This window comes from Capra hircus, chromosome 20 (genome assembly GCF_001704415.2).
Source record: "Capra hircus breed San Clemente chromosome 20, ASM170441v1, whole genome shotgun sequence".
Lineage (NCBI taxonomy): Eukaryota > Metazoa > Chordata > Mammalia > Artiodactyla > Bovidae > Capra > Capra hircus.
In genome coordinates, this window is record NC_030827.1 from 58,778,910 (window position 1) to 58,801,485 (window position 22,576).

The 22,576-nt window shown below is 44.8% G+C and overlaps 1 protein-coding gene across 3 annotated transcripts in view; it reads right to left on the reverse strand.

Annotated features, from left to right (window-relative positions):
• Window positions 1–22,576, reverse strand: part of TRIO (trio Rho guanine nucleotide exchange factor) — a 355,929-nt gene that overhangs the window by 206,795 nt on the left and 126,558 nt on the right. For all 3 annotated transcript variants that reach the window (XR_001919786.1, XM_018065520.1, XM_018065521.1), the window contains exons 3-6: window positions 13,908–14,022; window positions 6,717–6,909; window positions 3,782–4,294; window positions 1,817–1,939 (exon numbers count right to left, since the gene is read on the reverse strand). Coding sequence is in view for 2 of the 3 variants with exons in the window: in XM_018065520.1 (XP_017921009.1) it covers window positions 1,817–1,939; window positions 3,782–4,294; window positions 6,717–6,909; window positions 13,908–14,022 (944 nt within the window). In the remaining variant the exon portion in view is untranslated. The remainder of the gene's footprint in view (window positions 1–1,816; window positions 1,940–3,781; window positions 4,295–6,716; window positions 6,910–13,907; window positions 14,023–22,576) is intronic.

A 22,576-nucleotide genomic window follows, 5' to 3' on the forward strand; every position in this document is an offset into this window, starting at 1 on the left:
CACACTAGACAGCACAAGAAAGGGCTGAAGGTTAACAGGCCCCTCTCCTGCCTAAGTAAATGTCCCAGACACATGAGGCACTCGCGGAGGTGTTGAGAACTAGGAGCTGAGAGGCCTGCAAAGCGCCCCCAACAGTTGTCACCCTGCAGTGCACAAGTGACTATAGTCTTTTTAAATTAAAAGTTTTACTTAGAGGAGTGACGGAAGTGCATCATAGAAAAATAGAAAACATATTTAAACCTAAAGAAGAGGTATTACCCATACTTTTAAGTTTCTTACTTACCATAATATACTAAAATTACTGACAGTATTTTTAATGAGGTGATAACACCAGTGGTAGCAACTACCATTTACGAAGTACTTACCTGATAAATTCTGCTTGGTAACTTACACGAACATCATAAGTAAAATAATGCAACACCATGTTAGGTAGAAATTATCCCCACTTTAGAGATTAGGAAACTGAGGCTCAAAGAGATTAATCAGGCTGCCCAAGGTGGCACAGTAAACAGAAATCAGAATTAAAAACCTCTACATTCATAACCCACATGCCCAGCTTCTTCATCATCTGCTGATTCCTAATCACTAGCAACACTGAGGGAGGGAGAGGACCCTTTCTGCTCCTTTCTAGTTTTTATAAAATATATTTCAGTACTTCTAGTTTTTAAAGTATGTGATAGTGGTGGGCTGAATGTGTCTTTCACCATTAGTTGGAAGCTTCTGAATATTTTGAAAAATTGACAGGAAATTGTTAGGAGAGAAAAAAAAAAAGTCTTCTAAGATGCTTCCCATAAAGGCCCACATTTCATTCTCCTCATCTACACCCAGGCTAAATCTTTAACCCCAAAATTATCTTACCTCAAACTCAAGAACAGTATCAGACGTTTGGGATAGTGCTTATTACAAAAATTTTAATTGCTGAACGTTTTTTTTGAAACTACCCAAAGTGAAGCACTTTGTGGACTGAACTCTAATGAAATGGCCTCTTACTGAACTAATTTAAATAACGACCCCCTCTTTGTATCATTTCAATGCTCTTTAGACAACACATTACCAGGCAAAGAGGGCTAGCTAACTTCCACAGGTCTGGCGCAAAGTCCACACCAAAACTGTCTCTAAAGTGAAAATTCCTAGAGTAACTCTCTACAGAAGGAACCCTATGTCCTACAGAACAACGTACAGCTTTATTTTTGTTACATTAATTCCAAAACTATACTAAGACTGTTATTTAAAATTCACTGTTGGGTTCTTTTGGGGGATTTTGCACTGCAATCTTGCAGCAACCCCAGTCGTATCCACAACAGGCCAAGGACATCCAGAGAGCCACAGGACTGCGGGAAAGACTGATGTCAGACCACCGGCCCTCCACTCAACTTGGGAGGAAGGCTCACGTTTTAGGAGAACTGGAAGATGCCCCTGAGAATGGCAGCAGGCTGGCTTACGTCTTCATCATGAAGGGCTGGCTGGTTCATGCGACTCAGCCTCTGAAAAGAGCCCCACGGGCTCCTGAGAGGGACAGTTCAGAAGCCAGCATCAAAACCATGCCTGTGGGCCTGGCCAACTGAACTGGTTCAAGTTTCACTGGTTGGTTGGCTTGCTTGTTTTCACTTCTGTTTGCTTACAAACTTAAAAACAAGCTACCTACACACTGCTACCACAGAGACTCTCCCACACTGGAGGTCAGCTGCTACATCGGATTGTTAGAAGGCCCTACACGAGCTCTGGGCAGCGTGCTGGGAAGGAGCCGTGTAAATACCCTCCTCCGTCTGCCACAGTTCGCTCAGCGGCAGGACACCCCTGCGCCCCAGTGTCTTACCATGCAGTTCATGGCAAAGTGGTTGTGCTGGGTCTGGAGCTCCATGGCGTGAGGGTGGCTGGTCCCAATCTCGGTGTAGCTGTTCAGAAACAGGCCCTTGTTGTGTGTGATCCAGTCAAACATCTACCGGGATGAAAAAAGACAGCCTGGGATCACTCCCGAGAAAGAGAGGCCTGACACAGGCCCAGGAACCAGACCAAACCAAGGAAGGGTGGTGTCCTTCTGCCAACAACCCCTGCAGCGCTGGGGCCCAGAAGACGCTAGACAGCTACCAAGTCACAGTTCTGAACTTGCAGGAGCTGCCAAGACAATCTTACGTAGGGTGCTCCTTAGACAGATGAGGAATTAAGAAGTAAATATGTAAGGAGAGGTCATTCAGATCCCCCAGGCTGATTAAAACTCCAATCTTCTGACTCTCTGCTATATTGAACCACATAATTAGCCACACTGCTCTTCAATTAAAGACCCGTTAGGTGAAATTACAAACTTACAGGTCTCTGGAGGGGTGTTGCTCTGCCCACAGATTACTGACGGCAATTTCGATGACTAAGAGATTATGCTCTTTAATGCAAGAAGAATTAAAAAAAAAAAATCCCTGTGCAAACTATAAAATTTACTGTAAAAATAAAAAGAAATGGGGAAAACCTTAACAATGACACCCCTCTTAAGATTCAACAGAGATGCTACCTGGAAAATGATGTTAATTATATTGTTCCCAGGAAAACATTTAAGGGAAAAGAAATGACTGTCAATTAACACTGCTTCTGTGATGTGAACCAGAACCTAGGGGCAGTCACCTGCTTGTTGAGTAACTGAAAGGAAGGTTTCTAGCATCTCTGACAAGGCACTACAGCTAACCCTTGAACAACCCGGGTTTGAACTGCACGGGTCTAATTACATGCAGATAAATGAAGTAAATGGAGTGTCTATACTTTTCAATAAATGAAGAACCTGTATTTTCATTTTACACATCTTTAAGTGCGGCAAAAAGTTGTGTTCAACTAGACATCATAATATATGGAATCAAAAGAACTGAGGCTGGAGCCTTGATTCTACCAAACTGTTTCAGCCTCTCATCCCTGGGTGAGTCATTTAGCAGCTCCTTTGTTTTAGAGGCAGAGAGGACGGTTTGTGGGTCTGCAATTGCGTGAGTGTCAACACCCCAGCCCCCGTGCTATTCAAGGGTCACCTTAAACAAATAAGAGCTTAGAAGCTTACCAAATAATAGTATGGGATAATAGTGCTGGACTGCCACCTTTCAAAAGATCCCTTTACATCAAAGACTTCAATAGGCTTTCTTAACTTTGTAAAATATTTTCCTGTCCTTGAAAAGGATTCAGTGAGCTCAGATTAACACACATCAATTCACCCACATTCACAGCTTACAACCCTTTCCTCTAAGTAAGTGTCCTGTTTTCACATTGCTAGGACATTCAAGAGCTCATTCTGACCTGCTGGTTTGACAGGAAACCGTAATTATTGCCTGTTATTTCCCAGAAGTTATTATTCTTAATTCATTATTCGCCTTTTATTGTGAAAACAAATTCAATAACACATCTGAAGGGTGTTTTCTCACTGGCTTTTCTGGGTGGAAGAGCAAGTATTACAAAAATACATGCATAATTACTGCTTTCAATAATATATTCTATAAAGTTTTCACTCTTTTAATTGAAAATATTCGCATCTATCTTACAGACATCCTAAACCAAACCCATCAGTAATTAGCCACTTTAAGTTTCTAGAAGAGCCCCTCATGCGCGATGAAAAACGCTGGGAAGCAGACTGAGGGGAGATCTCCAAACTGACACCGCTACTCTCGGACCGAGGCCACGTGTGAGTGGCTCACCTCCCCCCAGCCCTTTTTCCCGCCCTTTCTCCTGACCAAATCAGCCTCGGGTGCTCAGACCCAGAGACCCAGCAGCTTCCCTCCAGGAAGCATGGCAGCACCCCAGCCCCTTCCGCTACCTTCTCAGCATCCTGCTCGAACAGCCTCAGCTGAAAGCACTGGTCCAGCTTCAGCTTGCGCACGTGCCACATCTGATGCAGATGCTGCCGCGTCGAGTGCAGCCGGTCCAGCATGGCGGACACCTTGGGTAAGAGGCTCTGCAGGTCTGCGTTGCCTGAGCCCGAGTTCTTTTTGGGAAAGCTCTCGCTGCTCTGAATCCTCTGCAGCAGCTTCTGTCCCTCTAGGTCCAGGTCCTCTATGGGGGCCTTAATCACCTTCTTCTTCAGCTGGGAATGCTCCTCAATCATGTTCCGCGCCCCCTCCAAATCCTGGGGCAACTCCTTCTTGGCGAGGATGTCCTGGAGCTCCTCCAGCCGAGAGAGCATGTGGGTCGCGTTGCTAATGTAGTCTTCAAAAGCAAGTCGGATCTCAATCCATTCTTCATGGTTGTACTCCAGGCAGCCGTCAAACTCGGGCGTTAGCTGAGAAGGATCAACTACTTTGGTAAGGCCTTCTAAAGAGACCATATTTGTCTTAAGGGGAAAGAAAATCACGTGTGAGAATATGAACCCGTCTTACATGGTCTTATCATAATGCAATTTGTAACACTTAACCACAGATTTTCAAACTAGAAGCAAGTAATCCACTTACAGAAAACATAACATACCTTGTGCTGGCCCCATTAAAACAAATGTAAATGAAAAGAAGCATTAGTCCACTCGGTGAAAGACAAACTCATTAGAATAACACATGGCTGTTAGTTGGAAAACCTAAAATATTAGAATCATGAATTTCATGACAGCTAAAGAAAGTTGATCTCTTTCCAAGAATGTGGAAATTAACTCACTACATTAGGCACACTAGAACATGAGTGACTTTTTAAAAATTTAGAAAATGCTCAAGGGTTAGCAAGGAAGCTGGCAGATGCCCTTCTCACAAAGCTGGAGAGAGAACAAATGTTTCATTCACTTGCAGAGATCCACATTGACTCTGAGCAGCACAGATTTTTGTTTAGTTTTTTTTTTTTTTGATGTGGATCATCTTTAAAGTCTTCACTGAATTTGCTACAATATTGCTCCTGTTTCCTGTTTTGGTTTTCTGGTTTCGAGGCATGCAGGATCTTAGCTCCTCAACCAGGGATCGAACCCGCACCCCCTGCGTTGGAAGGTGAAGTCTCAACCACGGCACTGCCAAGGAAGTCCCTGAGCAGCACACGGGTTGCACATCAATCACCTACATAACAATCTAAGGCTCACAAGGCTCCACTCAATTACAACCTAGGCGATAAACCTTCATCTCACCCTAACAGAATGTGATGCGGAGTTAATATTACTTATGATGCCTCAAGGAAAACATAAAGAGGGGGAGTTAGAGATGAAGACAAAGGAAAAGAGAAGAAAAAAAAAATGTGGCCCAGAACCAAAAGATAAAACAGAGAAAGGCTTATGTAACCCCCCCTCTGTTACCTCTAGTGTTAGAGAAACCTACAGCTGCGTCTCTGTGCCGTTTGGCATAAGAAACGGCAAAAAGAGGCAGTGCTAGAAAGAGGGGCGGCTCCTGGCCCAGCACTTCAGCCTGAAATGTGGCCGCAGGTTCACTGCTGTCTCATCTGCCCAGAGTTTAAAAATGTCCATGGAGCAATCACGTCATGGACAGAAGCAGGTGATAATGTAGAGAGAAGGTCAACAGAAAAACCAGGGAGGAAACTTTAAAGGCCCAAAGGGAGAAAGCATGGCGAGACGAGCACACACACCAACAAACGGCCATGTCTGCTTAAAACGTGTATCATCAAATACAACACATTTTTCATTCTGAGTCAAGGAAAGAACTGATATCTGACAAACTGTCCTCCAAACTCACTTCGTCTTGTGTGTAAGATAAAGGCTTACTGGTTTCACCTTTCACTAAACCTCTTGAGTGTGGTTTCAAATTCAAAAACTACATGCAGATTTCAGGTTGAAAATTAGTACCAAGGAACCAAAGTTTAAAATGCGATTCATGTATGCATGAAAAGACTCTGAAAGGTGGGACATGTAACATCAAGCTTAAGAATTAATATTGTGTGATATGTTTAATACTAGTATTGTTGTTAACCTTAAAATGCATGAATATATTCGCTGCAACCTAATGTTTGGGCAAAGCGGCTAGATGAACCATCTAGTCAACTTAAAATTAGCATTTATAATTAGGAAATATTTAAATTTTATTACACAATATGGCACGAATATAAGTTTCCAGCTGGCCAGAGTACCTTCTCCCCATAATACTCTCATGAAACCAACTGCATCAGAGCCTTGTCAGAAGCCTGGGAGCCTAAGGAGAGGAGGTTCCAGGAGAAGGAGAGTCAGGCAGCAGATTGAGGGCTGTTCTACACGCTGAAAGACAGCGACCTGTGTGCTGACTGGACCCAGGGCTCCGCCTGGGATTTAAAGGAATCACTCCCTTTTTGTAAATGAGAGACCTGACGTATGAAATACAGAGCAGATGGTTCGCTCCAGCATTAATTAAGGACCTGATAAAAAGTCAGTCTCTCCCACACATCTCCTCAGGAACTCTGAGGTTGCGCATTTCTCCCTATCATTCCCTCATTTCCATGGCTGAGGTTAACAGTGCGGCCTCAGAAGCCACCGATAGCCACTTGCGCTCAACAGTAAAGCTATTTTATCCCATGAAGTGAAAGGAAACAGGTTTCTAAGACACACAGGTTACACCCCAGCAACCCCACTGCCCAGAGACAAGAGGCCTGGAACCCAACCCCCCATGGAGATAAGGTGACAAACCAACCTGTCTTATTTAACGTAACGACTAACTTTACACGTCATGTGTAACTAAGGCAGGCAGCTTTTGTGGATACATGGTTTTGAAACATCTATAAGCAGCCTGCAATGACGACAGAAAAGCTTTTAATAAACCACACCTACTGGTTGAGTTGGTCTGGCTACACAGGGAAGTTACCTCAAATTCAAATTTAGAACTGCCAAAATTAGTCCTCTGTTTCTGCCAAAAGTTGTCTGGCTTGATTATCAGCGCGACGTGGATGCAGCAGGGGAAGGACTCTTGTAAGATCTTCAGCAGCGGCTTGATGGAGTCCCACTTGGACCCGCGCATGTCCACAATCACCGTGAACCCTCGCTTGCAGACTTCTTCACTGGAGAGAAAGGAAAGGCAGGCTGACACCATGCCAGGGCTCGCCCCTGTGTCTGGTCGGAGGCCGGCCCGCGTGGGGGGCTCTGCCTCCATCATCCTGCTGCAGGCAGCGCGGGTCCCTCCGCCCACCGCCTGGCCGGCCCGCACTGGTACCCAGGGAGCCGCTGGATGCAGAACCCTTACTGAGAGCCCGTGGCTCCTAGCTGTGGTTCTCGCCCTTCCTAGTGCCTTAACGGAACAGACTAACTGTTCCCACACAGGGTTCAGCCTCAAAACTGTTCAAGTCTTTATGCTGTGTCCACGGCTTTTGCATCTTGTCTCCTCTTTAGGAGAAAAGCAGTGACCACCCTGCCCATCTCTCTGGCCTTGTGTGCGTTAACTGTTCACACACACTGCCAAGTAAGGGTAAAGAGCCACTAAACAAGGACAGAGCGAAACAGGGAGGGAACCCCGACAGAGCACCCAGAGCCGGGCGCAGCAGTCACCGGGCTCCAGAATTGCAGGGAGCTGGGACCATTCCCATCAGTGCGTGCGAGCTTTTAAACGTCCCAGTTTATTCCCTTTAACCTGCCTGGAACCCTGAGTTCCCTCGCAGCTTCTCAGGTGTGGTTCACCAGGCCCGGGGGACCCCCGTCACCCCCGCCGTCTGGCAGTGTCTGGGGTACACTTATTTTCATGGGATTACTGTGTCTTATTTGTCTTTGCCAGCCGGTTGCACTGAGAGTACACAGGCCACAGAGAACACGGTTGCCTCTTAGCAACAAGTCAAGGCAGCACTACAAGTCACTGTATCCTTCTCTCCAAGTTCGAGCTGTTAAACAAAAGAGCCGGTTTCTCTTAAGAATGTCCTTGATGAAGACATAAAAATTATGAACTCTATTAAATTTCAACCTCTGAGGACACAAGAAATGTATATAAAGCATATCTGCAATAAACAAAATAACAAGGGCTTCCCTGGTGGCTCAATGGTCAAGAATCTGCTTGCCAATGCAGGAGACACAGGTTCAGTCCCTGGTCGGGGAAGACCCCATGTGCCGCAGAGCAACTAACCGATGTGCCACAACTACTGAGCCTGTGTTCCAGAGCCCGTGCTGCACAATGAGAGATGCTGCCGCCGCGATGAGAGATGCCGCCGCCGCGATGAGAGACGCCCCCGTGGCGAGAGACGCCCCCACCGCGATGAGAAGCCCGGGCACCAGAGTAGCCCCAGCTTGCCACAACTAGAGAAAAGCCCTAGAAACAATGAAGACCCAGCACAGCCAGAAATAAAATAAAATTATAAGTTAAAAAAAATTAGAAAAAGCAAAAGTCAAAGTGTCCATATACATGGGTTAAAACTCCACAGTCTCCCCCTCACACCATATACAAAAATTAAACTCAAAATAGTTTAACGAATTTTAAGACATGACATCATAAAACTCCTAGAAGAGAAAACAGGCAAAAGATTCTCTGACACAAACTGCAGCAGTTATTTTCTTAGATCGATCTCCCAAGGAAAAAGGAACAAAAGCAAGACTAAACAAATGAGACCTAAACCAACCTAAAAGCTTTTGCATAGCGAAGAAAACCATCGACAAACCAAAAAGACAACCTGCAGAATGGGAGACCACGTTTACAAATGATGTGACTGACCAGAGGTTCATACCCAAAATATACAAACAGCTCATACAACTCAGTATCAAAAAAACAAACAAGCTAATAAAAAAAAGGGCAGAAGACCTAGACAGACATCTCTCCAAAGAGGACATACAGATGGCGGCCAACAGGCAGATGAAAAATGCTCAACACTGCTCATTATTAGAGAAACGCAATCAAAACTACAACGAGGCCGCAGCACCTCATACCAGTCAGAACGGCCGTCATCAGAAAGTCTACAAACAAACGCTGGGGGCGCTGTGGAGCAAAGCGAGCCCTCCCACACCGCTGGTGGGAATGCTGGTGCAGCCACTGTGGCAAAGAGTACAGCGGTGCCTCAAAACCTGGAAAGAGAGTTACCATATGATCCGGCAACCTCACTCCAGGACAAACATGCAGAGGAAAGTGAAAACTCTAATTCAAAAATTAGGGGTGCACCCCAATATTCGTAACAGCACAATGAACAATAGCCAAGACATGGAAACAACCCAGGTGACAATCAACAGAGAACTGGCTTATAAAGGTGTGATATACCTACTTACACACACAATGGAATATTACTCAACCATAAAAAACAAAGAAATAGTGCCATTTGCAACGACACTGATGAACCTGAAAGTGAAGTGAAGTCAGATAAACAGAAATCTCATACAGTACCAATTACACGTGGAATCTAAAAAACAACACAAATGAATCCATACACAAAACAGAAACAGAATCACAGACACAGAAAACAAATTCACGGTTACCAAAGGAAAAAGGGAGACGGGGAGGGATCAGTTAGGAGATTGGGACCAACAGATACAACTATACAAAGAACAGATAAACTACACAGGTTGACTGGATAGCCCAGGGAACCACACTCAGTATCTTGTAATAACCTACAATGGAAAGTAACCTGAAAAACAAATGTATATATAGCTGAATAACCTGCTGTACAACTAAAACTAGCACAAACATTGTAAGTCAACTATACTGAAAAAATTTTAATTAAAAACATTTTTTAAATAAAGTGAGCCCACTGTAGACAACCAAAAAAAAAAAAAAAAAAAAGAAGAAGAAGCATCATGAAGCATGATCTCAACTAAATTTAAGTCTATCTCACGCTCCCTTGCATGAGCTCTTCCGCCTTCCTGCCCTCTCCACTCCTACACACACCATTCTCTTCCTCATCTGGACTCTCACTGTTAGAATAACTGACACTTCAGGTTCCTGCAGCAATCACAGCAGTGCAAGGGGCCCACCACCGAGACATTCCCAGAAAGTCTGCGGGGATAGAACCTGGGCAGGTGATGGCTCACGGTCCTAGGAACAGACTGATCCAGCAGCCCCTGGCTTATCACTCCAGCGTGGGATGCACTGAAGAGTGATCTGATTCGCTTCTGTATGACTATGAACTTAAAGAGAGGTCACCCTTGGCTTCTCATGCAATCGCTTTCCCTGTCTCAAGCAGGTCCCGGGCCAGGATCCGGGGAGTGTCTCAGCCTCCTTCATAAATCCTTAGAGGCTGCTGGCACTCCCAGAAATGTCTCCCGAAATCTCCCAAGTCACTGAAATGAAGCGGCCTGGCCTCCCTCGGGCACTAATGGGGTCTGCTATCCTGCAGGAATCCATTCAATAGGAGCTTCTGGACTCCAGAGGTCCTCGGGCCTAGACCAGCCTGAGCGGGAGGATGCCCACGTCTGCTGCCCAGCGGGGACCGGGGCTCCAGACCCTCAGGTCCTGCCACTGCACCCCAGAGATGGTCAAACCACAGCACTGGGTTCGATGGTTATTATCAGCTGCTGCTTAGGGCCTGGGCTTTATTGGTCTTCCCTTCATCCAGGTCAATCCTCTGGCAGCCTGTCTTTCTGCTCACAGAGCACTATGCACTGTGTACATAAAGCTACAAAGCCGCTCCACTTGACAGGGGCTTAGAAGGAATCCTGAGTAACTCCAGACTTAACAAAAGGAACGAGCTGGAGAGAGAAACAAGCAAAAGGCGCCCTGAGCTTGTACGGTTTACCGAAGGCTTAACTAGTCACCTGCCTCTGCGATCCAATGCACAAGTTCCCACCGGGGACTTCCAAGGAACCCGAGCAGCAGACCAGCCAGGCTGGGAGTGCCCAAGCTCCCTACCCGTCCGTCTTCACAAGTTCAAAGTGAGACATTGTAAAGAAAGCAGTGACGTGCAAACACCCCCAAAGCCCGTTCCAACTTCTGAGCATCCAGTGAACAAGCACGGCTGCTACACAAGGGCTCTGGGCCATGCCTCTACCTCCAAAACACTGCTCATTGGAAATTGAGACTTATTAACCAGGTATTTTATAGCAGTTTAACCTAAAAGCTTCATTTTAGCTGTGGGATTTAAAAAAAAAATGTAGATAAAACTGAAGTCCTTTTTCAATGCAGGTCTCTAGAAAAGAGGCAGTCTTTTTTCATCTCCTAGATGAAGAAGGTATCTTCTTATATGAACGTTCACGAACAAATCAACTCAGAGTTTCACATGATTTCACTGATGACCAGAGTGATTTATCCATTTAGCTGCTATGCACATGTGTGCATGCATGCATGCATACTCAGTTGTGCTAGACTCTTTGTGACCCCATGGACTGTAGTCCACCAGGCTCCTCTGCCCATGGAATTTCCCAGGCGAGAATATTGGAGCGGGGTGCCATTTCCTCCCCCAGGGGACCTTCCCGACCCAGGGATTGAACCCGTGTCTCCTGCATCTCCTGCATCTGGCAAGAGGACTCTTTACCACTGAGCCACCTGGGAACCCTTAGCTACTATAAATCATTCTAAAGAAGACAAAACATTCTGGTTAGTATAACTCACGAGTTAAGAGAGATAAACAACTACAGATATACCAAGATTAATGTGACTTCGTCTCTGTGCGGGAGTCCCAGGTACACCAGCAAGAAATTCCACCCTGAATTCTCTCCTACTCATTTCATGGAAAAGTTTCCTTGCAAATTAATCATATGAAAGTCTCTAATTATTTTGTTTCTCTAGAAAGGGAGAGGGGAAGGGCAGGTGTCCCAAATAACAATACTCAAAACTAGTCACCGCTGCTCAGATCACACCAATGTTTAACTTCAAGGCCGTTCTAGTGAAAAGACAATCAGGAAGCCACGCAGAAAAAAACAGACAAGAAGATCTGGCTCTAGAACACGTGGCAAGAAGGAAATGATTTGAGAGAACAGCACTGAAACATGTATACTATCATATGTGAAACAGATCGCCAGTCCAGGTTTAATGCATGAGACAGGGTGCTCGGGGCTGGTGCACTGGGATGACCCTGAGGGATGGGATGGGGAGGGAGGTGGGAGGGGGGTTCAGGATGGGGGACACATGTATACCCATGGCTGATTCATGTCAATGTATGGCAAAAACCACCACAATATTGTAAAGTAATTAGCCTCCAATTAAAATTAAAAAAACGAAAGGATAACAACTGAAGGAAAGCTGAAAGGCAAATATGAAAAACAGACATTACTGTACTACAGCTACCATGGGCAGACACCATGCCGGGCACGTGTGTAAATAATCTTATTCAACATGATGATCTAAGAAGCACAGATTACTATCACAAAGATCAGAAAATTCATAAGTATAAGTAACCAGGCCGGCCGTCTGAATCTGCCCACATGCTTTCCCGGATAGCACTCTCTCCACATCTGGGAATGTGTGGTCCTGAGACTGTGCAGCCAAGGGGTAGCCAGAGGCTCCTTCATCCCCACAGGAGATGTGGGGAGGGGTGGATGGTGGTGGACTGTCCCTCCACTGTCCAGGACTGTTTATATCACCCTGAAACTAACAACAAATTATCAGACTCAGAAATTAAGAATAAGTGAGCCTGTGGGTAGGTCCCGCCAAATTCTCACACCCTGAACCTTCTGATGACGATCGCTGATCCCTTTGTTTGGCTAAAGCTGGAGTGCTCCCACCTCTGCAGGCCCCCTGGGGGCAGCATGGCACTTTTCCAGTCACTGGAGGACCTGAGTGGGCCTGGAGAGCAATCTCTGTTGCCACTGCTATTTGGACCACTGTGAAATCTTCCTCCGTTATCACTTGACGAATGCATCATCTCTCTTACCTGCTCATTAAATGAACCAAGAACGAGAAAATGGCATTTCCTATCGTCCAGAATTGTAAATACAAAGGCAAATGCAGGAAATGAAGTGAACTGTGCTCAGCGGTTGCAGGGTCACATTAGAGAGAAACAAGAAGATGCTGGAGATGTACTATACTTTGTGGGGAAAGCGGACAAGATGGGCAGAAAGTGATCATTGTTGGAGCCTGAGGACAGGCACCGGGGCGCCTGCTTCTCTCCAATGCCGTTTACGCAATTCCCAGGACAAAGTTTTGTGTCTCTGTTTAAAGTGGGTCATCAGATGATCGACAATCTACGTGAATCAATTTTTCTATGGCATCAATGAAAGAAAAGGCAATTTTTTAATATTTACAGTCAACACAGATTTCAAGACCAAAAAGTAAGTTGCCAAAGTTATATCCAGAATTGCAACAATGTAACTGCTTTTAAAGGATCACCTGGATGGAATTCACCTTGTTGTTCATTTAAACTCTATGACAAGCATCATTTAGTGTGGCAGGGATTTCTTTATTCTTCTGCACTGTCCTCTGTATCGCTCTCTCTGTCACCATTAGCACAGCACATGGCACACAGTAAGAGCTCAGTAAGAGGTGGCCACAAACTATGCCATATTTATAACTGACAGAGCAGTAAATAACTTCTAAGACTCTTTCCAACTCTATGATTTCAACAGTTCAAGGAAACACCAGAGTAAGACAAAGGGGGAAACTTTTCCCACACTTTTAAGCCGATTAAGGGGCCCATTCATGTGTCATCCATGACGTGTGATAGCTTTCCCACAAAGGACACCCAAGAACGCGAAGAAAAACCCAGGAACTCCCTCCGAAGGTCAGACCATCCAGACCAAAGCTGACTTGGCACAGCCACGGTGAGGAGGGGGTCAGCAGAGGACAAGGCCATCTCCCTGGCTGGTGTCAACCTAAAGGGGTTGCGTGCGGTCACCAGCCCCCTGCGGTGGGCATCTGCTAACACCTGCCTGCACCCCAAGGATCCACGAAGCAGTCTCAGATCAGGGCCCCCACTGCACCACTGCTGCCTAGGGCACCACATCCTCACACCCCAGCCCTGGGGGCACCCCACCCTGCCCCACCCCCCGGGGAACTCGGCCCTTCCCACCCAGCACCCCGGAGGGAAAGCATCAAGGGAGGAAAACAGGGAGCAAGAATGTGCCTCCACTGTGGCAGCACCTGGCTGGGACACGGGCTCTGGGGGCCTGTTTTCCCAGGAAGGGCCCGAGGGACAGCGACCGGCCAGGCCCCCGCACTCACCTGGGGATACAGGCCAGGTAGGAGATGAGCCTCCGGAGGTCCTCCTGCCGTATTCTGTCATGGTTGCTGCGGGCCGGGAAGGTGAGGATGGGACCCCCGCGCTTGTCTCTGCCACCTGCAAACAGACACGTGCACTTGCTCAGACACCACGGTGGGGGGACATGGCTCCTAAGGCCCGTGGGCGCCCGGCACTGCCGCCGCCCAGCCCCAAGGACCTCAGAAAGGCCAGTGCCCCCGCTCCGCCGGGACCAGCGGTGGGGCCACCCGCGCGGGGAGGGCGTCCCAGAACCCTGCTCCTTCCTTCAGCGGGTCTGTTCCTCCCTTCTTCAGTTCTGTGGTTGGAGAGGAAAGAAGGCCACGTTCACGTGCTTCCTTCGCCTTAAACCTCACCTCCTCACACCCCTCTGTCTCCTCCCCTCGGTGTCTCTGCGTCTCTTGGTCTCTCTGTCTCTCTTTCTCAGACTGTCTCTGTCTCTCTGTCTCTCCTCCAGCACTCAGAGAAAAACACAGAGAAAGAAAACTGTTCTTTTCCCAAGTGTATACTTCATTTAATTTTATAGGTCGGTCATGTCTTTTCAGAAGTACAGTACTGAGATCGCAAGATCCAAGCCACAGTATGAAACTTTTCATTATTTTCTCATCTTAACCGTCTACCTTATCAGCAAAGGTAAATGAAAATGCAAACGAAACAAACAGGAGACCAGGTTCTTCACTCTAAGGGTGCTGAAAACATAGTCAGAAGATGCTGGTATTTTAAAACACATTTTACCAACATGAGTCTTTACAATGTCCTGGGATGACTGACAGGCTTCCCTGGTGGCTCAGCGGTAAGAAAAAAAAAAAAAAAATCTGCCTGCCATGCAGGAGACACAGGTTCAATCCCTGGGTCAGAAAGATCCCCTGGAGAAGGGAATGGCAACCTGCTTCAGCATTCTTGCCTGGAGAATTCCATGCACAGGGAACAGGGCAGGCTACAGTCCCTGGGGTCGCAAAGAGTTGGACACGAGTTCCTCCTAACAGCAAAGACACTTAATGCTGATTCTGAACGCTTAAACTGACCTACGTGTACTGTTAAGTCATGCAGTCCAGAAGAGTGTTAAATTACTTATAAAATTAGTAACTCGGGTATTAAACGTGGTCAACAACTAAACCACAGCTGACACATGCCAGGTATGGCATCGAGAGCTCTGATCTGATAGTCACAATGATCCTGTCAGCTTGATCATGAAAGACACTGAGGCTCAAAGAGCTTAAAGAAAGTCCAAGGGACTATGCCGGCACGTCACAGCTGGGCTCTGCCCTGACGAGAACTTGTATAATTTTTCAAACTAGTGGCTTCAGTTCTTCCTAAGTAATAAAAATATCAGAAGGAAAACCAAATGACGGGCTCCCGGGCCTTTTATATGAATGAAAGGTACTCTTAAGAGTGAAAAGTGGTACTGTTGTAAATGACAGAGTATCCTTACAAAGTCATCTTCTAAAATACCAGGTAGTATTTTGAGGGAAATATCACTGGCTGTAGTTTTTTTTTTTTGAATACCTCATGTCTCCAAGATAAGATAGGTAACAACTACAGTATTTATTTACCAATATCTTTCATTCTTTTCAAAAACAAATCAATCTCTTTGATCAAAAATATTCTACATCAACAAATATTACAGAAATTTGAGTTTAAAAAATATCTATTTGTATTAACACATTCACCCCACTTTTGGTAATCACAACAGCATCGTACATTGCTCAACACCACTCTGAACTGCTTTTAAATGAAACATAATGTGTGGTTCATCGGGGAGACTAAATGCCCATGAACCCTGCTCGAATGGCCTCCCTTGAGGGGTCGTCATGTCTCTCAATGTAAGCAAGGTGGGCTCCAGCATGGCTATGAAAAAAAGTAGAATCCCGAATCTGCCATCAGAGACAGTCATGGGGGAGTCAGCCTGTGTGCACTCTGCACAGAGCCATGCTATTCACTCCAGGGGTGAGGACGCAGCTGTGCGCACAGTGCTGGCCACCCCTGCGACCACTCCACTGCCAGCCAACCAGAGACGTTCCCAGGCTGGTGGTGCTGAGGAGGACCCAGAGACCTGCCGGCAAGCTCATGAATGGGCCCTCATTCGTGCCGTAAAAATAGCGTACCTAAACCTGAACTTGAATTTTAAGATAGAGAGGGAAAAAATCAGTTTGTCTTTTTTCCCTTTCACATTAGAGTTTCAGTAAACTCACCATGATTATTTTAAAATGTCATCAAAAATCCCTTATGAAGTAAAAAATGGCATATGTACTTCGTTGTGTCCTGCTCTTTGCGACCTCGTGGACCGTGGCCCACCAGGCTCCTCCGTCCATGGGATTCTCCAGGCAAGAATACTGGAGTGGGTTGCCATGCCCTCCTCCAGGGGATCTTCCCGACCCAGGGATCAAACCTGTGTCTCCTGCACTGGTAGGTGGATTCTATACCACTGCACCACCTGGAAAAATGGCATATTCGCCACTAAAGAATTTGAGTATCTGCTTTCACTTGCAAACCTCCCTGTTTGGGGCTGCATCTTCTCATCTGTGGTATGTCAGTCAGTGACAGGCAGGTGCCAATCATCCAGGGACCCCTCCCAATGGGGTTAAAACTTTAAAATCTTAGAACCAATGAAATATAGTAGTATCACTTCAGAAGAACGTGGTCTCTAAACCTCAGAGAGCTTAAAAATCAGCTCCACAGATGTCTGTTTATATTATATTTCCCAAGATTTAACTTGGTTGCCAATGTCACAGAAGGTACACAAACAAAAATACTGACCGGGTTAGGAAGCAGAAAAGCCACAAGCTCACAGTTCTTGTTTCTGAACTTTTAAAAATAATGACATTATAGCTCATAAAAGCTCCATCTACTAGACATACTCTATGTGTCTGATGTCAACTCCCAGTCTCAGGGTGCGGCGGGACGGACAGAGTCCCACTTTGGTGGTGGTGATGGGGGTTTACTCCCTCAGTCGTGTCCGACTCTGTGCAACCCCAGGGACTGAAGCCCACCAGACTCCTCTGTCCATGGGATTCTCCAGGCAAGAGTACTGGAGGAGGTTGCCATTCCCTTCTCCAGGGGATCAAACCCAAGCCCCCTACACTGCAGGCAGATTCTTTACCGCTGAGCCACCAGGGAAGCCCAGGTCCCACTTCACAGATAGGAAACTCAGTGATAAGAAAAGGGCAGGAAACCCATTTCCTGCACCTACCAACGTCTGTCTACTAAGCTGTCTAGGAGAGTTTTACAGTCTCTACACCTCTGTGCAGAACCAAAAACCAACAGCTTGTTAAGGATTATCTGTCTATCCAAATGTCGGTTAGTAAAAAAAGAAAAACAAAAAGACAAAAAAGTGAAGTTTATGTTCATAATAACACTGAATTATTTTCATTTCTTATAAAAACTGCATCTGCTTTGCCATCCCTCCCTCACTGCTACATTGTATTTCTATAAGGCCCCATCACCTGCCACTAAATGACGCACTTTACACATTCTCTCTGTCTGCCCCCCACTAGATCAGAAGCCCCTGTGTTCAATCACTGACATCTTATATCTTCACTGACATCTTATATCTTCTCAATTCCTGATAACAGACTGGCACATTGGAGGTACTCAATAAACATTCAATGGAGGAACAAACTCTTTGTTTATATTCCAAACAAACTTAATTAACAGTACCTACTATCAGGTACCGGGAAGTTAAAAAAGGAAATGCCTGATGAACACTCCTACAGAAGCACAAAGGCTAAATGAACTGAGGTTTACTTTAATATTAAAAAGAAGGCAGGAAAGGTCCTACATAATGATAGCTATAAACGTCTGTGTGACACCTCCTCTCCTAAACCCGGTGACACTCATTCTCCTCTTATAAAAGGTAACTTCAGGGAACTTGTGACCACAGAAGAGCCAGATTCAGAGTTGCCCTTTTTCTTCTTTAATGAATAAATAAAAAGTTACCTTTTACCCAAGTAGAATAAATTTTTTGTCTTTTCTGTTAATTGACGTATTAATTGAAGCTCATAATACTGAGAATAAACTTCTTTTTTAAGAAAAGCTTCTTACTTTGAGAAGTATAATGTAAATCTCAATGAACGGACTGTATTTTTCTCTGAATGGCCCTCATCTGAATTTCTGGTTTCCAATACCACTGAAAATGGTTCTTTACTCCCCTCTAAGGGATAATAACTCACTAACCATGAAAAGCAAACTTTTCCAAAGCAAAGCTCTGAGAAAGTGTGGTTCGTGAAAGAGAAATTATGGCTACTATTAAGTCTGTTATCAAAGCTGTTGGAAGGGTGTCCACTGGGCCCCTGCTCGAGGCCATCATGGGGCCAGCCGTGGCCTTCACATGCTCACCGCTCCTACCTCGTTCCTGCTGAGTCCTGGGAATCAGAAACCTGCTTAAGACAACCTCGAATGAAGACTTTAAGGGGGCTCTGTACAGTGTACAGGGGCTTCCCAGGTGGCACTAGTAGTAAAGAATCCACCTGCCAATGCAGAAACAGCAAGAGACGCGGGGTTCAATCCCTGAGTCAGGAAGATCCCCTGGAAAGGGAAATGGCCACCCACTCCAGTATCCTTGCCTGGAAAATTCCATGCAGAGGAGCCTGGTGGACTACAGTCCAGGGAGTCAGTGTCCGACATGGCTCCCTGAGTCCGACACAACTGAGCGTCCCCGCACTGAGTATGCACGCACAGTGTATGGAAGGTCTCCAGAGGGGCCTGACCTTCCAGTTGGGTCACTGTGGCCTCAGACGGTGCTAGAAGCTAGCAAAAATACACACAACTGATGGGAGGTCCTCTTTACCTTTCCAAGAAATGCAGACTTTTCTGCAAAACTGAGACCAGAACTAAGGTCAGTGGTCACCACACTAACAGCGAAACTCTAGGCAATAAAATCCTATATTCCCCGTCAATCCCCCAGGTCCAAAGGTCAATGTTCACTCTGCCCTGGAAAAGCTACACTGAAAGAGTAACTCATCAACAGACAACTGAGGGAATAAACTACAGTCTATGTACACAGGGCTTCCCTTCTGGCTCAGTGGTAAAGAATCTGCCCACAATGGGGGAGACCTGGGTTCGATCCCTGGGTTGGGAAGATCCCCTGCAGAAGGGAAACAGTACCCACTCCAGTATTGTGGCCTGGGGAATTCCATGAACTGTATAGTCCACGGGGTCACAAACAGTGAGACAAGACTGAGCGACTTTCACTTCTGTACACAGCAGCATTATGTACAACTGTAAAAGGAATGAAGAATCTCTGTTCCGCTGCACACTGCTGTCTAGATTACTGCTTTAAAAAGAAAGAAGCGACGCAGAGAAAATGGTGCAGAACAAACTACTGTTTGGTCAGGACGGGGTGGGAGAGGCAGGGTGGAGGAAGGAGATGAGAATAGATGGATGGATAGAAGGACACATTTAAGAGTATAAGAAATAAACTAAAAATGAAAGAAAACCAAAGCAAAAAAAGGTTATCTATTGAAGAGGAAAGGTGCAGGGCAGAGAAGTCAGGGAGAGAAACTAGATTTGAGTACACCTTACTTTTTTAACTTTTTTTTAAAGTTTTTAACCCTCAAATGATGTATATACATTTTACTTAATACTGAAGCAAGACTAAGTGGTTGTTTTTTAAGCCTTAAAAATGTAAAGTAAAATAAGATAAATGATCCTAAGTTTCAGGTTGGGAGGAACACGACCCATGTGTAGAGGAACTATTTTGTGTGACTTTAAAACACAGAAGTAGGGCTGCTGCACACTCTTAGCAGCACATATCCTTAGGATGACAAAAATAAAATAACTACTGAACTGCATCTGGTCTTCATACTATAGTGATACCATCAGTACTACGATGTAGGTAGGTAATTAAGTTGATGAGGGTAGGAGCTAAGATGTTTAGCATAAGGAAAAGACAAGGAGATAGAAATATAAAATTAAAGAAAAATAAAATACCTGTAATTCTATATTTGACCTGGAAATGTTAGTACAAAGCCCTGATATCATTTCTCAAAAATACCTGTAATTCTATATTTGACCTGGAAATGTTAGTACAAAGGCCTGACATCACTTCTCATTTAGAAAACATATATATATATAAACACACATACGGATATCTGACTCAGAAACGTGCCCCGCCAGAAGAGCAGGCCTCCTCAGCACCTTGCACTACGGCCTGTGCGAAAGAACCAGGGCACTTTAGAGAAACGGCTAATTGCAGACATGGAGCAGGAAACAGATTCGGTGGGGCCTGAAACATCCTGTCACATCAGCAGAGAGACAAGCTCTATCACCACAGTACCTGGATTTCAGAGCCAATCTGAAGAAGCTCCCACTAGCCAAGGATGAAAAAAATTAAACTTCATAAGAAAAAAAAAAATATATATATATATATATATACACACACACACAATGGAAACATCAGATATATTTAAAACCACGAGCTCAAAATGACAAAAATCTCAGCACTTTTTTATGTGTCTGAAATGACTAATGATTTTTTTTTTTTTAATTTGCCTGAAAACTAATAAAGGTCAGGAATCAATCATGGATCTTCCTTTCCTGTATGAACTCAGGGAAACCAAGAAGCTGACAATGGGACATTTCTCTTTATGGAATATCCAAGTTGATACATGAAGAAAAGAGGGTATAATTAGGGTATCGTGTGTGAGCGCTAAGTTACTTTAGTCATTCAGCTCTTTGCAACCCCATGGACCGTAGTCTTCTGTCCATGGGATTTCCCAGGAAAGAATACTGCAGCGGTTGCCATTTCTTTCTCCAGGGGATCTTCTGACTCAGGGATTGAGCCCATGTCTCCTGCACTGCAGACAGATTCTTTACCCCTAGTGTCACTTGGTAAGCCCAATTAGAATATTACCATTTTGCAACCCTAAGAAAGTATTAGATCTAAGCAACAAATATCAATGAATGCTAAACATCATAAAAGAGAGATACCAGACGCTCCCAATAAAACTCCTAGTAGAACTACCCAACACTACCCATTAAAATGCTTTGTCTATTTCCTACAAAATCTAAGCTAAGTCTAATCAAGCAGCAGGATCCAGCTCTTAATTCACAGGAAACCAAGGGCAAGGGGAACATGTTAAATGACCACCCAAGGCTGCAACCAACAAAATGTAGGAAAATCTACAGGAAAACACTGCTTCCTCGCTTAATAAATAAACATAAATGAGTAAGACAAAAAAGAATGAAGAAGAGAGGAAGAGCCTCAAGATTAAAAAGATACATCAGACACATCAACCAACTGCAATGGACATCCTGGAAAGACAAGTTTATAAGACAACCAGAGAAACATGAATACTGATTAGCTTTTAAAGAGCTATTATTATTAAAGAGTTATTATTCCCTTCTATGTCTATTAATAATAAACTGAGGATTTTTTAAAAAGATTTTCAAGGGGCACAGATGAAACAAGTTTATTGAAGTGATCCATGGATTCACAGAAAGTCATTATACTAGTCTCTCTCCTTAAGGATGTTGAAATGTTCCATGATAAAAAGTTAAGGGATTTAAAAAAAAAAATGGAGGTTGCCTGTGAGTTCTTTTAAGGCCCAAACCCTAATGGCATAGGAACATGCAGAGGCTGACATTATATATGTATGTAGGGTTGGCCAAAAAGTTCAGTCGGGTTTTTTCATCACAGCTTCTGGAAAAACCCTAACACATTTTTTGGCCAACCCAACATATACAGATACATTGAATGTGCACACACACAGGACACTGAAAGTGAAGTCGCTCAGTCGTGTCCGACTCTTTGCGACCCCATGGACTATAACCTATTAGGCTCCTCCGTCCATGGGAATTTCCAGGCAAGAATGCTGGAGTGGATTGCCATTTCCTTCTCCAGGGGATCTTCCCCACCCAGGAATCAAACCCAGGTCTCCTGCATTGCAGGCGGATGCTTTACCATCTGAGCCACAAGAGAAACCCCTGCAGGACATTAAATATATGTAATACACTAAATATGCAAGCTATAAATATACCTTATATACACACAACAGTAAATATAAACTACAAGACGCCTCTTTTACTGCCCCTCCTTCTGACTTCACCAGACGTTAGATGTGTCATTTAGTTCCCCCTCTGAATGGGGAAAACAGTTCTGTGCTATCTCACTTAAGTGCAGTGAGGACTACTTTTCCAGGTACCTGGAGGTGAGAATGAGGATCAGATATATTCGAGTTCAAGGCATCCATGCTGGCTTTTTAAGAGAGCTTGAGCTCATAGGCATCTCAGAAAATCTCTGATCCTTTGGCCTGCTTTTTCAAAGCCCTGTTAGTTCTCTTTGATTTAATTTACTAAAAGTCATTCACATGGAGAGCTTTTACAAAGTTACCATAATATTAAATACCCCTGATGTCTTTTAAAATGGGGTTAGAGCAAAAAGAACATCAGAGGAGCGGTGGCGGAACCTGGGGTTGGGTCCAGGGCTCTTCGGGGGCCGATGACAGTCTCTTTAGGATTAAGACGGTCAGTGGTGATAGTGCCACCATCTGTGAATACACTAAAATCTCCTGGACTGCACACTTTTAAAAGGTGGCTTTACGGTATGCAAATTATATCTTAAGAAAAAAAAAGAATAAACAGGGGTAAAAAATGTTAAGAAGTTTATTTATTGAAATTTTTTCAAAACAAAAAATTC